This window comes from Arvicanthis niloticus, chromosome 9 (genome assembly GCF_011762505.2).
Source record: "Arvicanthis niloticus isolate mArvNil1 chromosome 9, mArvNil1.pat.X, whole genome shotgun sequence".
Taxonomy (NCBI): Eukaryota; Metazoa; Chordata; class Mammalia; order Rodentia; family Muridae; genus Arvicanthis; species Arvicanthis niloticus.
This window is the reverse complement of record NC_047666.1, coordinates 24,995,714-25,013,479: the sequence shown is the minus strand read 5'-3', so window position 1 is coordinate 25,013,479 and position 17,766 is coordinate 24,995,714. Positions and strand designations below refer to the sequence as shown.

Sequence of the window (17,766 nt, the reverse complement as noted above, 5' to 3'; positions counted from 1 at the left end):
GAACTGCTGGAGTGTGAGGATGGCACCATGCCTGTGTTCACACAGCACCTGAATCTGAAGACAGCTCCAGAACATTCTGAAATATTTAGGTGGTCCTGACTCATTCACTCTCTTTTTTGTTACCCTAGGGACCTATGGTGGGGTTACCCTAGACCCTTGAAGAGGTTGGGGGTTAGCCTCTTGTTGTATGAATGGCCCCAACTCCTGAGCCTTGTGCTCATCTATGAACACCTCAGTCCCACCCACTCATCAGCCCAGCAGATGTGCAGCTTGGTGAGCCAGTGGGGCATTAGGCTTACTTGGAAGCATGGTATGAGGACAGTGAGGGATTATATACAGGAGTGTAGATGGCCCCAGAATAGCTGCATCCACCCAGACAGCATGGGTAATGACCTCTCCAAAGCTGTACAGATAGAGTCTCCTGTTCAGTCAACCTACTGCTTAGATATTCTAGTACCTTCTAAGGCCAAAGCAGCTGGACAATATTGTGTGCAGCTAGGGTGTGGGAGCCAGGATGCAGGTCTGAAATCTATTCCTTTTGTACTATATAGCTCTGGCTGTCTTGGAACTGGCTCTGTAGACCAGGCTGCCCTCAAACTCACAGAGATCCACCTGCCTCTGCCTAAGTGCTGAGGAAGTGCAGCAGCATGTCCAGTAAAGCTAGTACTTTACTGCTGACCAGGACTAGGAAGCCGAAATGTGTGATACTGGTCACGTGATCAACAGCTTCTGTTCCCTAGGAACCTAGAAACCTGTTCCCTGGTTCTCCTGTCTCTCTCCCTCTCCCTCTCCACCTTCACTGGCATTCAGGATATTCAAAGACCAGACTGATCACCATGGCCATGGTGTGATGTTGGGGAACCTGAGGGCCTTTGTTTGGTTCCTCGCTGATTGCCAGGCTTTCTGTGCCCCTGGGTGGGAATTGACAGAGGTGCCTGCCTTCTGTTGGAATCTCTCAGCCTGGAAGCTATGCAGGATGGGGAGGTTTGGCCCTGAACTCCTGTCCTGGGCCTTCATAGCCTTCCATGTAACATGCACCCATTTGGCCTCTGAAGCCTGCAGGCCTCTTCTCAGAGTTAGGACTCTAAATAGACAGGTTATACACCCTGCACACTAACCGCAGTCAACATAGGAAAAGGCATACATAGGCTTTAGATCTGTGTTGAATCCAGTGATCTGGTTCTGTGCCCTTTGTAGGTTAGGTCAGAGCAGTGGTGGTTATGCTTTTAATAGCTGTCAATCAATGTGAAACAACCGTGTGTGTGTGTGTGTGTGTGTGTGTGTGTGTGTGAGAGAGAGAGAGAGAGAGAGAGAGAGAGAGAGAGAGAGAGAGAGGTTTCTGTGTATTGTCACTATGCTGTTCTGTTACTGTCACAAAGGAACAAACAAAACATTTTTGGATGTTGTTTCAGTCAGAGGGGTTAGGGAGATGGATCACACATGTCATCCCTACCATGTTTTAACCACTCCAGTTCTGCATCCTACCTTGGTCTCACAGGGCCGTGAAGGGATCTAGACATTTCAGTGTGCTGTATACTTAGTGTAGTGAGGGGCTGCCCTGGGAAGCGGAGAGGTGATAAGAACTGTGGCCTTTCAAGGTCAGGTGGTGGGCTCCAGGTAGCATCCAGCCTTTTCCAGCCTTTTTCTTCCTGATCCTGATTATTTCCTGGGTCTGCCTGGGCATCTTCTCTGGGTGTGTGTGTGTCAAAATCAGGCCCTTTAACAGAGGTCATATGATTCCAGGACCTGGATCCCAACCACGGCTAAACCTCCAACCTTGCTGAATCTGGGGCTGTAGCTCAGTTGGCAGAGTGTCTGTATAGCATACAAAAGGTCCAGGGCTCAGTCCTCATCACTGCAAAAAGCCACGAGTAGCCCTCACATGCAGGCCCAGCATCCAGGAGGTGGAGGCAAGGTGATCAGACATTCAAGGCCATCCTCAACTACGTATCAAGTTGAAGACCAGCCTGCTTTACATGATTCCTTGTCTCAAAGCAGATCAAAACAAAGCAGAAACAAACGTGTGGAGAACAGCCTCCACACACAGGCATGGAGGCCAGGCCTAGACCACTGGGAAGTTTTGTAAGAACCCGGTCAGCTGAGCTCCTCCCCAAGCTCATCTCCTTGACAAAGTCCAGTGGTCACGTGTAGACTGGGGACTCAGTTCTCGGAGTCTTCCTCCAGACCTCTGCAGCAGAAACCAGCAGGTTGGGGTGGGTCATCAGTAGCCAGATTATGACTCTAGTTAGCTATTTGTACCAGGGAGCTTCCCAGGCTTCACTCCATCATTTAGCACACAGAGTAACCTGGAAACCCAATGCTTGGAGAACTAATGTGTCCGTGGCCACCAACACCTGTCTAAGCAGCAGGAGAACCTGCCACACAGGCTTGTGGGGAGCTGCCGCTGCAGGCCAGAGAACACTTGGTTTACTCCAGTCCTATTCAGGGGTCTATGAAGTATGCCAGGCTTCCTCCATTCTCTGCTTCACAGGGTACCCCTGAAGAGATACTGAACCTCAAAATTGAAGGATATGAGCTTTGAGCAGGCAGCTTCATGTTCAAATTGACTCCACTTAGTAATTGTGTGATCATGGTCAAATTACAAAACTCAGTTTCTCATCAATAGTAAAAACAGTGGAAAATAATAAAACAATAAAAAACAGTGGAAAATAATAAAACAATAAAAACAACAACAATAAAAACCAATAAAAGTCATGCAGGACCCAGTGTGTAGCGAGCTCCCCATAAGGTTAACTCTGGCTATGGTCTGGCCTGTTTGTCTGCATCTCCTCATACAATGTGGCTCCAGGCGCTAGTAGTCTGATCACCACTGGGAACTGGGCAAACATGGAGCATCTTGGGAAATATTGGAGGCATCCAGAGTATGTGTGTGATGTGTGTGCACACATGTACCTTGGCACATGTATGGAGGTTAGAGGACACCCTTGGGACAGTTCTTACCTTCCATCTTGATTGATTCAAAGTCTCTTTGCTGTTTGTCACTGCATAAGCCAGGCTAGATGGCCTAGGGGCTTCTGAAGATCCTCCTGTGTTTGCCTCCCATCTCCTTATAGGAGCTCTGGAGGTACAGATGCGTGCTAGCATGACCAGTGTTATGTGGATTATGGGGATTTGAATACATGTCCTTATACGTGCATGGCAAAAAGCTTTACCGATTGAGCTGGCCTAAGACCCAGCCCAAAGCCAGGGGCTCTTTAGCAGAAAGAAGGTGTTAACTTGCCTGTTTTGAGGTACAGTGTACATAGCATTGTTGAGGTGCAGGTATATGGATAATAACAAGCTACAGGAACTGAGGAACCCATGCTTTGAGGACCAGATATGTATCGGGGTCATAGGTTGAGCTAGGGTTACTGTTTTTGCTGTGAAGTTTCAGAAGTGGATTTGGGAGAAAAGAGGCCACACTCATCTTAGCACATGTAGTCTATAGGAACTGCTTTATGAGGCTGGTGGTCTCTTACCCAGATGTGCTATCTCTTGGCAGGTTGCCTCCTTGGGAGGGATGGCCACACCCAAGGTCAGGCATCTCAGAAGAAGTGTGTCTTGGCTTTGGCTAGGCTGCGTGCCAGAAGCCTACTTAGAAAGAAGGATCAGTGTTCAAGGCCGACCTGGGTTACAGGGCAAGTTCAAAGTCAGCCAGGTTAACTTAGTGAAACCTTGTTTCAAAAGTAATTTAGGGGCTGGGGAAATGGCTCCTTGGCAGGTTCACTTCCCAGTACCCGCATGATGGTTCACAACCATCTGTAACTCCAGTTAGAGGAGCTGATGCTGCCTTCTGGCCTCTAAGGGCACTTGGCATGCATGTGGGACCCAGATCTATGTACAGGTAAAATACCCATACACGAGATAATAGAAAATTATAAACAAATAAAGGCTGAGATTTACTATAGCTCAGTGGTGAAACACTTGCTTGGAATGCATGAGGGCCTACATCCAAGCAATAGTATACCAAACAAAAAAAACCCTGTCCTGATGGCAGTTATATCTCTACATGCCAAGGCAGGAGGACTGAGAAATTGAGGCCAGCCTGGGCAATATCATTGGACTCTTGTCTAAAAAACAAAGCAAAAAAACCCAAAAAAACCCAAAAAACTATAGATAGAAAAGTATGTCATGACTTGGCTGGGCCCGGGACAACAAAGGATTCTTCTGGTTTCACCTGAATGTCTTAGAGACTGAAGCCTTGTGGAGGGAGATTTGGTCTCTGACTTGACAAATTGATGGAGATAAGGCATCGACCATCCATCCTGTTCTCACTCAGGACCGAGAGTAGTCATCTGAGGTGCCCCACCAATATGTCTATATTTCCAGCCCAGACTCTATAGTTCATGTATTTTAAGTAGGCTTCTCATGGACAGAGTCGTGGTGTCTCTAGAGGGATAACAGACAGAATGATCCTGCATTCATGATGCCCAGCTGGGTGGGGCCTTGGCTCTGGAGCTCTGGCCTTGTACGCCACACAGTCTAGGCTTTGTTGAGGCCTTGGCTGAATCCTAATGGATTTTGACTAGCTCTCAGCCCTGAATGGGAGTAGTGGACCGGGCATCAGCATGGGCCCTGAGGTTCCCAGGGCTGTGACAAGCCCACTCAGGTGGACTTGGAGGGGCAGAGAGAGGGAGAGTGAGGGAGAGTATTTGACAGTTTCCTAAGTCAGTCAGGTCCTACCTTCTCTTGTCCATTCCTAGAGATAGGAGAGGACTACATGGTTAATACTGGCTGTTCATGTCTGCCTTCTCATGGACAGAGTCGTGGGGAACCTCAGGCTGCAGGAAGTTGCTGCTTGTAGACTGACTACTTCTAGTTCTTTGGTATGTGTCCTCTATGTCAGCCTACTAGGCAGTGTCTATGGCTGCCTTTCCCCTGGGAACACAGTAGCTTGGTGCCTGGCAGGCCTGGGTGGAGTGTATTTGAGGACTTGTCTAGGAATGAGGATGCAAGAGTTTCAGAGGGTCCGGTCCTTGTCATCTCAGCAAGAGCAGGGTCACTATTCTGGAGGAAGGCTGAGCTCTGGCCAAGTCCTCAAGAGTGCTCAAGGTGCCTGATCTGGTGGCTAGAGAGGGGCTGAGTGAACTTGTTGGACACAGTGTTCTGTCTCCTAAGGCGTTTGTAGCCCCGTTCTTCTCTGGACAAAAGAATCTGAGAGATGCTGAGTGTGTGTGTGTGTGTGTGTGTGTATTTTCATGGTTTTCAGACACATCAGAAGAAGGCATCGGATACCATTACAGATGGTTGTGAGCCACCATGTGGTTGCTGGGAATTGAACTCAGGACCTCTGAAAGAGCAGTCAATGCTCTTAACCATTGAGCCATCTCTCCAGCCCGATGCTGAGTATCTTAACCACGTACTTTCCCTTTCGTTGTGGTAAAATACCTCACAAAAGCAACATAAGGGAGGAAGGGTTCGTTTTAGGTCACAGTTTGGAGGCACTGAGGTCATCCTGGCAAGAGTGGGAGGCAGCTGGTTACATTGTGTCTGCAGTCAGGAAGCAGAGAGCAACAATGGAGTGCTTAGCTCCTCTCTCCTTTTTATTCAGTCCGGGGTCCCAGCAGTTAGTGCAGTGCCTGCAGTCTTCCCACATCAATAAACCTAACAGGTAATCTCTCAAACATGTGCTTGCTCATTGTGTAACTTTCCATCATTCAGATAAACAGTTAATATTAACCATCAAACTGAGCAAAGCCCTTCTTCCTTCCTGGCCTCCCAGAGAGAGACTCAAGTTTCCTGGGAGAAGTATCAGATGAGGTAGTGACCTCACAGGAGAAAGGGTTAAACCTCAGCTGGGCGGCTGACACCCCTTGCCTTTACCTGTGGAAGTCCCAAGAGTGCCCCCTTTGCTGGGCCCAGAAGCTGTAGAGGAAGACAGGAACTCTGCCTGGCATTTCTCCTTTCTATTACAGTGGTGATAGATGTTCCTTATAAAAGATTCAAGCACTACAAAAATAGCCACAGAGAAGATAGTTCCCTGCAGCCTCTCACTCGGTGATCTCTTCTGCTGCATGTGACCTTCAGGCCAAGCACAGAGGATGTCTGTGGTCCCTCTAGCATCTTAGCAGGGGCTGGGGTGGATCAGAGTTAGAGTCTGTAGCACTGCCCGCCTTCTATTTCTTAGGTCTTGGTAAGGCTTTGTCTGGATTTAAGGAAAGTGACTAGGACCTTGGTTCTTAAACACCTACCTATAAAGGCTGAGAAGCCAGCTATTGTGACACAGTACTCAGAAGGCTGAGGCTGGCGGATCCTAATTTAGAGACCAGCCTAGGCTATATAACAAGACCCTTCCTCAAAAAGGCATTAAGAACCCCCTTCCGTCACAATAAAGCAAACCCACTGCCACCAGCCTTATGGTAAATTTAATGTATATTTGGATGCGAAACCTAACCACACTCACCCCCTCACTATGTAACTGGGGCTGGTCTTGAACTGGTCATTTTCTGTCACAGCCTCCCAAGAGCTAAGGTTGCATTTGTGCACCTAACAAGCCTAGCTAGTAGCTACATAGCAGGTTCTAATAAAAGGGCCTACTCCCATTCCCAACCTCTCCCCTGCCTGCCAGGATCTCCAAGTTGCCAGTGTTGTGGGGAAGGGGGCTGCCAGTGAGGAATGGTTGCCTTATGCTCCTGAGGCATGCATGCATGCCCTCTGAGTGTATCATGGACTCCGAGTCTGTTGGCAGCAGTGCTAATGGCCTTCACCCTTGCTTGAGTGTTGGTCTTGAACTCTAGACTAGTGAGAAGCATTTCCCTCAGATACTTGGAGATATTCATTATAATGGAGGCCTTTGGGGTTTTCTTTATATGCTTCTTGTTTGGAAGTCTCATAGCATCATTCGTGGGTGTGGTGCTGACTTTGTTCATTGGGTTATGTACTTTGGGGCCTTCTGTGTGGTGCTGGTGGCTTTCAGTTCAAGAAAACTTTGTTGTTTCTTTCATAGTTTCTTGCTCGGTTCTCTCTCCCTCCCTTTCTTCCTCCCTCCCTCCCTCCTTCCCTCCCTCCTTCCCTCCCTCCCTCCCTCCCTCCCTCTCTTTTCTTGTCCCTCTCTTTCTCTTATTTTTTTAGACAGATTTTTATTCTGTAGCTTTTGCTGCCTGGGAACTCACAACCTAGCCCAGGCTGGCCTTGAATGTGCAGTAATCCCCCTGTTTCTGGCTCCTGAGTGCTAAGATGATAGGTGCACACTATTAAACTATTTCTTTTAAAAGCACTAATACAACTTTTTTTTTACAACTTATTTTTTGAGAGACCTTTTTTAAATGTTGTTCAGGCTGGCCTCGATCATGGCCTAGTCCTCCTGTGTCAGCCTTCTGAGCACTATTTACAAGCATATACCACCATTCCTACATTAGTTAATGTAGCGCACAGCCTCGCCGATAAGGAGAACGCCACACTCAGGATTCTTCTGACAGCATTTATTGAACAGCTCTCATGATGGTGAAAAGGGGAAGGACGCCGAGCTCAGAAAGCCCGCTGCTTAAATAGAGCTTTGTGAGACGTGCAGATCCCTCATTGGCTCAAATCTTTCATCCAATTGTCATACTCGGTTTTCGCGCCATGCGCAGGCGCATTCTCAAGTAAAGCTTCCGTGAAGAACCAGGAAGCAGAAGCCTGTGCCATCTTTTAATGGCAAATGCGGCTCCTCACATCTCCCCCTTCCTTATTAAACTGCAACAACAATCGAGGACTGTTAGGTTGCCGATCTAGCCCACCGTTCTACCGATAGGCGTTCAAGGCAGTTAAACAGTACGAGACCCTCCACACCTTTTATCCCATGCAATGGGAACCTGAGCCCTGGGAAGTGTGGAGGACCACCACTAGGATACCTGGTGCAATGGGAACACGAGCCCTCAGGATATCCTGTTAAGTGATGGTGTCTCATTGTTTAAGCAGATTCAACCAGGCCTGAGGGGATGTTCCCTGCTCCACGACAAGCAATGCTTGTGTGATCATCACCTTATCCTTTTGATGTTGTTGTTTGAATTTGCAGAGCAACCAGAGGGTAAGCAGCACTCCCCCAAAGATCATGCAGCCAAATAACCCTACCCCCACCCATTCCTTACTGCCCGAGTAAAATTTTCATATTGAATGGAGGTATTTATATACAGAAGCAGGAGAACACAGGTGAAAACACTTTACCATGTGCACCATACAGCTGAGGTCACTAAACAGCAAAACAAGCTATGTGGGATATACCAATGAAATCCTTGAATTTTGCATCAGCTTAGTAACAATTATACAGATTAAGACAGCCTAATATTAACCACCTCAGTCCCCAAGTCCAGGGAATTGGGGCGTTGACTCCTCATTAACTTCTTCAAGTTGAACATGGGCGTTGACTTTTAGAAGAGGAATGAGGGGAAGGGTAAATTGATAAGCATCTGAAGTCTGTCTTAACTGCATCCAGCTGGAAGTCCAGGGCATCAGTGAACATGCAGGTGATAAGAAGATTCATTCTCCAAAGCTGTGTATTCTGCAATATACAAATCTCAAAACAAGTTTTAGTATCTAGATAATTATTTTGATTCTCTGAAATCTAGTGTTCTGGAGGCCTACCTCTGTCATGTCTGATCCATATAATTCTGGAAGACATAACTACTACCTTAATGACCTCATCAGAAAACTCACAGAAAAACCTTTTTTTCCAAATTAGCCTTTCCTTAAGCCAGTAACCAGAAAAACCTTTACATTGATTTTTTTATCCAGAAAAATATTATACAACTCAGAATCACACCCATTTTGAAAGTTAAATCAATTAACATCATCATTCTGCTTAGCTCTCTGTCTAGAGCAGCCTTCTATTTATTCCTCGTGTCTTTAAAGCCTTTTTCATCTGTTTTTACTTACTTATTTCTTGCCCCATTTTTGTTACTATAACCTTTATTTATTTATCTGTTTGGCTCTCTTGACTCAGAGCAGCCTGCAATTTACTCCTTGCATCTTTAAAACTTTTTTTCATCTGTTTCTATTTACTTATTTCTTGCCCCGTTTTTGTTACTATACAATCACCTTTGTTCCACTTCCGAATTCAGCCAGCTCCGTCAGTCCACTGGTTCTCCAGCGCAAGATGTCTTCCACTGTATCCCGCTTACTGGAGTTCCTTGCAGAAAAGCGTCTAGACTCTCCGCGCCATCAGTTCTGAATCCTCTGTGAGCCAACAGGGTCCTTCGTGACTGGTCAAAACCCCAAGACGTTCGGCTCCACCCGGGTTTCGGCACCAAATGTAGCGCACAGCCTCGCCGATAAGGAGAACGCCACACTCGGGATTCTTCTGACAGCATTTATTGAACAGCTCTCATGATGGTGAAAAGGGGAAGGACGCCGAGCTCAGAAAGCCCGCTGCTTAAATAGAGCTTTGTGAGACGTGCAGATCCCCCATTGGCTCAAATCTTTCATCCAATTGTCATACTCGGTTTTCGCGCCATGCGCAGGCGCATTCTCAAGTAAAGCTTCCGTGAAGAACCAGGAAGCAGAAGCCTGTGCCATCTTTTAATGGCAAATGCGGCTCCTCACAAGTTAATACTTTAAAAGTATTCTTATTTTAAAAATAATTATTTAATTTATTAAAATTGTTCTCACATATATTTATTTTATTATTTTATGTGTGCAAGTGTTTTGCCTGAATTATGTGTATGTGCACCATATGTGTGCCTGGTGCCCTCAGAGGTCAGAAGAAGGCCTAGGATCCCTTGGGACTGGGGTTAAGACTTGGTTGTGAGCTGCCATGTGGGTGTTGGGAATCAAATCTGGAGCTAGGCCACAGCCAACAAGCCCCCGGCATCCGCTGTCTCTGCCTCTGACGGTGCTGGCACACAGCCCACACCTGTCTTTTCACATGAGTTCTGGAAATCCAAACCCATGTCCTCATGCTTGTCCGAGTAAGCACTCGTACACAGTGAGCCATCTTCCCAGCTTCTTGGGCATTTAAAATTACAAATCCCATTAGAGGACCAGTGAGGTGGCCCAGCAGGGAAAGACAGTTACTGCCAAGCCTGACAGCTGAGTTATTCTCAGGCCCCACATGGTGGGACAGAACTGACTCCATAAGTTGTTCTCTGACCTCACATTTGCACTGGGGCATATAAACACAATCTCTCTCTCTCTCTCTCTCTCTCTCTCTCTCTCTCTCTCTCTCTCTCCTGTCTCCACCCCCACACACAATAAATTTAAAAGTAACTTGATTTTTTTAAAAGCCTGAAACCATCTGAAAGTAAAATAGTAAAAAAAAAAAAAAAATTTAAAAATTTATAGAATGACCATGTGAAAGTTATTATGTAGTGACTAACATGTCTTTCCTTCTAATAAGATGCTTCACAAATGGCATATAATACTTGTGCAGGAGTCATAATAACCTCTGTGCACTTCCATTTTTAGCATATGTGCTACTAAAGTGAGCAATTCCTACCTAGCCCCGTAAATAAGTCGTAAAGAGGTAAAAACTGAGAGGGGCTGGAGAGATGCTCGGGGTAGAGCACTGCCTGCTCTTCCAGAGGGCACAGGTTTGGTTCCCAGAACCCACATGGTGACTCACAACTGTGATCTAACTCCAGTCCCAGGAGACCCAGTGCCCTCTTCTGGTCTTAGAGGCACCTGCACACATGTGGTACACATACACACATACATACATGTAGGCAAAACACTCATACATATAAAATAAGATGTGTATAATGTTAATGTTAAAAAGAATTTTATTTTAAAACAATTTTGTATACATGTAATTTTTCATGTATTAAAAATAAAAACAAATTTGTATGCTAATGAGATGAAGGCGATTCTTTTTTCATAAAGAAGTAAATCTCAGTGAGGCACAGCGTGCACACCTGTGATGCCAACACTCAGGAGGATTGCTGCAAGTTCCAGCCAAGCCTGCTCTACAGAGTGAGTTCTAGGCCAAGCCTGGTCTACAGAGTGAGTTCTAGGCCAGCCTGGTCTACATAAATGAATTCCAGATCAGCCAAAGCTACTTAGTGAAACTCTTTCCAAAGAACAAAACTAACGATAGCAATTCTAACCCTTGGCTGGATATCTGGTGTAGCAGAATGTAGAGCATCTTCAATGGTTTCCAGAGCTGACAGAGGTTTTGACTTTATAAGCAATGCTGAGACCATCAGTCCCCATAAATATGGACTACAAAATGGCAAAGGTATGTTTTAGGGCCATTTAAAAAATTCCTAGGAAGTGTTCTAATTCCACCAAGATTTATTTAATGATTTTCAGTTTTTTATTTTTAAGCATTTGTTCATCCATAGATTGGATGCTCTTTCTCATAAATTTAATGTCTGTTTTTAAATGAAACTCAAGTCACCTCTAGGAATTTTTGCATGTGTATGTGTGTGAATGCATGTGAGTGGGGTGTGTAAGACCTGTGTGTGTGCGTGCGTGTGTGTGTGTGTGTGTGTGTGTGTGTGTGCGTGCGTGCGTGTGTGTGTGTGTGTGTGTGTGTGTGTGTGCGCGTGCGTGTGTGTGTGTGTGTGTGTAGAGGCCAGAGGACCACATTGAGTGTCATCACTAAGGAATCCACCTTGATTTCTGACGGTCTCTCACTGACCTGAATGACAGGCTCAGCTGGTTGGCCAGGGAGCCTCAGGGGTCTGTCTGCCTGTCTTTCTCCACAGTGTCACCTTTACAAGTACATGTCACTGAACTGGCTGCTGTCCACACAGGTGCTGAGGCTCAAACTCAGTCCTCACGCTTGTGTAGAGAGCCCTTTACTAAGTATGCCATCCTCCCAGACCCCAGACAGCAACTTTTAATCAAATATTCTGAATCAAATATTCTAATGCAACCCAGAGCCGGGCTATAACAGAGATATGAAGACTTCGTGGTGTGAGTAAACTGATTCTGTAAAATCAGAACACTTTGTGCGTACAGTAGAAACATGGTGATTCATGACATACCATAGTCTCAAATCCTAGCTCAGGTGTTGGCAGTGTTAGTTGGGGTGTGTGGTGTGAAGGGTGTGAACAGTGCCAAGTGTGCCTGCACTTTGGGTGTTCAGGCCTGAGCTGCAGCAAAGGTGCCTGTGGCAATTACACTTTGGAATCATGGCAGGTTTGACTTTGAAGTAAGTTTTGGTTTTTATATTGTTCACAGACCGTTTCGGTTGCCAAATTTTTCACAACTTCCGCACTCATTTCCCTCTATTGGGTCACAACCCTCAGTTTAAAAAAACAGGGACTCAGTTAAAGGATGTGCTTCAATCTCTTCATAAAAGTACCTTTTCCTCTTTGCAGTTACTCAACAAGCAGGTGTGTGTGTGTCTGTGTGTCTGTGTGTCTGTGTGTGTGCATGTGCATGCATAGCACATTCATGCTCGAGTGTATGAACTCAAGTGTGTAAATGTAGTGGGTGGTGTGTGTGTATGTGGAGGTCAGAGGTCATTTCTGGTGTCTTTCTCTATTGTCCTGCTCCTTATTCTCCAAGACAGAGTCTCTCTTTGAACCTGGAGCTCATGGACTAGCTACAGTGGCTGAACAGCGAACTTCAGAGGTCCACTCTTCCCCATTGCTGGGGTCACAGACACAGATCACCACAGCCAGCTTCTTATGTGTGTGCTGGGGACCCTAACTCAGGTCCTCTTACCAGCTGAGCCATATCTTCAGTCCCAACAGGTGGTACTGAGAGGAAATTAATGTCCTGTTTCTGAGAACCATTATTTTATAGTACTAGAGTCCAATGAACCTGACCCAGATCTGCTGCTAAACGGAGTTGCACCAGGGTGCTCCATGACTTTATTAGACCCAGAAGGACCTGGGAGACAGTGAAGCACTCAAGCATTTCTGTGAGGACTCTGTCCAGAGGATTCCCAAAGCCAGGGCACACTGCCCTAAAGTGAGAGGCACCAGCCATCATGCTGGGTCCCAGGGGAGATGCCCCTGGCTAGGCATCTGTCCCTGGTGGTCAGCCTCCACCCTGAGCCCCTGCAGCCTCACCAGAAATGCAGACTCGAGGGAGGCATGGACCGTGAAGGGAAGCCTCTGACACCATGAGCTAAAGCAACTCTTTCCCCTTGAAGCTGTTTATACTGGGTAAGAGCCTCACTGAGACTGCCATGGGACCACCAACCCACATTTTTGTGTGTGTGCATGTGAGTGCAGTGCTGGTGGGGGCCAGAAGAGGGCTTCACTTACAACTGGAGTTATAGGAGTTCATGAAGCACTTACTGTAGATGGATGGTCAGCAAAGGCAGTGTATGCGCTTCGCAGCTAAGCTGTCTCTCTAGCCCCAATGCTTTGCTTTTTAAAAGACCAGTTTTACTTTTAGATTTAGAGAAATTTAGGTAAAGTTTGAATTTTGTCCACCTCCCCCAAGCCCCAGTGTCTTGTGTTGTTGCTAACATCTCAAACAGTGTGGTGCGTTTGTTAAGGATGGAATGCCGATTACCAAAGCATCAGATGCCTTTATTGCTTAGGTTTTTTTAAAGGCAGCTTTTTAAAAATTTTGTTTTTATTTAATGTATCTGAGTACACTGTAGCTGTCTTCAGATACACCAGAATCATTACAGATGGATGTGAGCCACCATGCGGTTGCTGGGAATTGAACTCAGGATCTCTGGAAGAGCAGTCAGTGCTCTTAACTGCTGAGCCATCTCTCCAGCCCTATTTCTTAGTTTTTGAGACAGGGCCTTACTATGTCATCTCTAGCTGGCCTATAGATCTCTGTAGCCCAGGCTGCCCCTATATTTGTGGCCCATCCTGGTGTCTCCATGTCTGATTATACATCAAGGCTCTTTTTGTATGTTCCATATTCTTCAGGTGTTGAAACAAAATCACACCACAATGACATCATCTGGATAGTCTCACTTCACAAGAATGCTCTGCCTGTTCACTTCCTTTTCCTCCCTTCAGTTCCCTGCCAACCACTAATTTCTTTCTTTGTTTCATTTTGATTTTTTAAGGCTGGGGGTTGTGTGTCTTGCATAGTCTATGCTGACCTCAAGCTTTTAGTGATCCTCCTGCCTCAGCATCCCCGTGGTAAGATGCAGGTGTATACTGCCTGCCATGTTCTGTCCTGATCTTTTTCTTGTCTTGATAGTTTTATCTTTTCTTGAGTGTCATATGGTGTAGTCCATAAAGCCTTATTGAATGGGTCCTTTCTCTTGCACATTTACGAATCTTCTGGTGGCTTTTTATGTCTCTGTCACTCATTCTTGTTTATCATTGCATAAAATTCCACTGTCTGTATCAGTGTGTTTGTGTACTCACTTATTGAAGGCGTGTTGGCAACTTCCAAGTCTGGGCTGTTGTAAATAGAGGTGCTAGAAATTTCTGAGAGATTTCATTTTTGGTGGACACAAGTTTGTGCCTTGACAAACCAAGAAGCTCACTTGTTCCTTGCATGGCAACAGTATATTCAGTTTTCTGAGAGGTAAGTGGGCATGGTGGTGCACACCTGTAATCCCAACACCCGGGTGGTGGAGTTCACAGGAAACTGCAATCAGATAGTTATTTCTCGGCCAGTCTGGGGTCTTCATACCTATAGCCATTATAGCCAGAGTAGGGGTTGTCTCTGACTCCCTGGGCAGTGTGTAGCTAAGGAAAATGGGCTTGGGAGTGATGGGACAAAGATGCCCTCATCCTTGCCTGTGTGCTGTTCTGAGCCTAAGCCTTGCTTTCCAATCTGTAGAACAGGGGGATGACCCCCTTGAGAGTACCTGGCAGGATGGGGGTGGGGGAGGAGAGTGGATGAAGGCACTCCTCCTCCCCTGGCTCTCTTGCTTCAGGTCTGTCATGCCTGTCCTGCCTCAGAGAGTATTCTTGGCGAGACTTGGGGTGAGTCAGTGCACCCGTGAGGACTGTGCGTACATGCGCTGGTGTCCTGGGCCTCTGTGTGCTCTCTTTCAGTGTCTCAGAGTAGACCTGCTGGGACTGGACAGAGCAGACGTGAGTCATGGATGGGGCCTGGAAACAGGGCAATTCTCAACAGGCCCGGCCTCACCCCTTTGGTAGGGGGATGATGAGTTATTGTGGGGTCTCTGAGCTGTAGGAAGAGCACTGGTTGGGAGGGACTGTGTCCTGGTCACTGCTGCCTGCTCAGTGGCACCTGAGGAGCTTTCCTAACTCTGGATGCGATCTCTCTGTCATAGATAAGCTAAGGGCTTCTCAGCTATACTGGTAGTTCCAAGACCCAAGCTTGCCTGCCAGAGCAGGAGCTGGTGGTGATGCTGGGGTGTGTCTAAGACTGTCCTGGGGAGTAAAGCGGGGTTCTGACGAACTGTGACCAGAGCTCTGCCCTGCTTCCTCTCTCAGGTGGTACAAGCTACATTCCAAGCCAGGCAAGAAGGAGAAGGAGCGAGGTGAGATCCAGGTGACCATCCAGTTCACACGGAACAACCTGAGCGCCAGCATGTTTGATCTCTCCATGAAGGACAAGCCTCGGTCTCCCTTCAGCAAGCTCAAGGACAAAGTGAAGGGCAAGAAGAAGTATGACCTAGAGTCTGCCTCAGCGATTCTTCCAAGCAGCGCCCTGGAGGACCCCGAGTTAGGCAGCCTGGGCAAGATGGGCAAAGCCAAAGGTTTCTTCCTCCGCAACAAGCTACGCAAGTCCTCGCTCACACAGTCCAATACCTCTCTGGGCTCCGACAGCACGCTCTCCTCCACTAGTGGCAGCCTGGTCTACCAGGGCCCTGGGGCCGAGCTCCTCACTCGCTCACCAAGCCACAGCAGCTGGCTGTCCACTGAAGGGGGTGAGCTAAGGGAGAGGGTGGGATCTTTGGCAGGGACACGGGGCTCCTCTTCCAAGTGCTGATGGTCACATTTCCCTTCCAGGTAGGGACTCTATACAGTCCCCCAAGCTGCTCACCCACAAGAGGACATACAGTGATGAGGCCAGCCAGCTTCGAGCAGCTCCTACCCGGGCCCTTCTTGAGCTCCAAGGCCACCTTGATAGCACCTCCCGCTCGTCCCTCTGCGTCAACGGGAGCCATGTGTACAATGAGGAGCCTCAGCCCCCCTTACGGCACCGCAGCTCCATCTCAGGCCCCTTCCCACCCTCGAGCTCCTTACACAGTGTTCCACCTCGGTCCTCTGAGGAGGGGTCTCGGTCCTCAGATGACTCTTGGGGCAGAGGCAGCCATGGCACCAGCAGCTTAGAGCCAGTGCCTGGACAGGAGGAGCTGAGCAAGCAGGCCAAAGTGCTGGCTCCAGGGGCCAGTTGCTCTGGAGAGGAGGAGGGAGCCCAACTACCAGAGGGAAAGCCAGTCCAGGTTGCCACACCCATGGTGGCATCCTCTGAGGCTGTGGCAGCAGAGAAGGAGCGGAAGCCCCGGATGGGGCTCTTCCATCACCACCACCACCAAGGGCGCCGTGGCTCAATTGGGGAGAAAGGGAGTCCTTCCCTGGGAGCCTCCCCCCACCATTCATCCACCGGGGAAGAAAAGGCCAAGAGTAGCTGGTTTGGCCTGAGAGAATCCAAAGAACCAACTCAGAAGCCCAGGTACATGTTTAGCAAGGGTATTTTTTTTTTTCTTTTTTTTTTGCTCTTGTGTGAAGGAGGTGGGGTGTTTGGGCCCTGGGGCCTCGGGCTGGGAGGGGCAGGGAGCAGGCTGCCTGAGCTGTAGCTTTGCATGGGTAAGTGGGGTATCTTGTCTTCCTGAGGCGAGGCTTGTACTGGGTCTACTGACACAGGTGAGTAGCAAGGGCACAGTGCCATGAGGGTCCTGATGCTTGTGTTGGTAGTACAACAGGAGGGAGAGGCATTCGTGTGGCTTGTTGCCTTCCTGACCTCCATCTCTTGCTTTCTCACCTCAAGGTAAGGAAGTCTTGAGACTGGAGATTGTACCTTCAGGCACTTTCCTCTGAAGTTAGATAGATGACTTCCTTTGTAGCCATCTGGCTCTGGGATTCTGTCCCCTTGAGGGACAGGAGTTAAATACTGCTGCAGCACCCTTCCTCCTCTCCTAGTTGTCCCCTGGCCTGGAAAGAGACCACAGGCACCTCCCTTGAAATACAGCCCCCCCTCCCCCAGGCCTAGTGTTTCTTGACCTTGGAGCATACTCCAGTGGGAATGCTGGTCACTGCTATTGGCAGCATGCCTAGACCTCTCCTTTGGTCCTGGTCAGAGCCTCTGACCCCTTCTGAGACAAAGCGGCTGCTATATTGTCAGGCAGGGCCCTAAGGAGGGTCTCCATGGGCAGGTCACAGACATCTGTCTTGCTGCCCAGCATTGGTGGCAGTCCCAGCTAGTCTTGAGATCAGTTGTTCCTCCCCTCCGCAAGTCTTCCTCTCCCATTCATTCAGTGGGTATAGAGAAGGCTGGGCCCAGTTGTAAAGATGGTATGCCTGTTTCCCAGCAGAGGGAAGAGACAGGGCCTCCTTCCACCATTTTCCTTGAGCTTTTCTGACTCCTAAACTTGGGTCAATGGTGGATAGTAGGAAGAGGGGATTTTTGTCCTGCCCTGGTTTGGATTCTGTCACAGGCTGGGATGCCTAAACACCCTGGTTGCCTGCCCTGGGCCATCTATAGGTGGCAGCTTGACAGAAGGCCTTGGGCCAAGCATCCAGGTAGGGTAAGAGGGGCCATCCTCAGGGACTGTGAGCTACAGCAGCACTCTCTAGCCTTGGGTCCCTGAAGCAGGAGAGAAAGCTGGCCCCGGAGTTGCTGGTTGGAGTACTTGCTTAGAGTTCTAGGGAGAGAGCCGAGAGACAGGCAGCTCTCTTGCAGGTTAGGGTCAGAACTAGTTACAACTAGAGGAGGCTCTCTACCTGGGACTGGGAGAGCCAGCCAGTCCTCAGGGACCCCTGTGCCCAGGGCTACTGTCAC

The 17,766-nt window shown here is 48.0% G+C and overlaps 1 protein-coding gene across 3 annotated transcripts in view; it reads left to right on the top strand.

Moving 5' to 3' along the window:
- Positions 1-17,766, top strand: part of Rab11fip5 (RAB11 family interacting protein 5) — a 40,505-nt gene that overhangs the window by 12,047 nt on the left and 10,692 nt on the right. For all 3 annotated transcript variants that reach the window (XM_034511698.2, XM_076940006.1, XM_034511699.2), the window contains exons 2-3: positions 15,255-15,691; positions 15,774-16,440. In XM_034511698.2, coding sequence (XP_034367589.1) covers positions 15,255-15,691; positions 15,774-16,440 — 1,104 coding nt within the window. The remainder of the gene's footprint in view (positions 1-15,254; positions 15,692-15,773; positions 16,441-17,766) is intronic.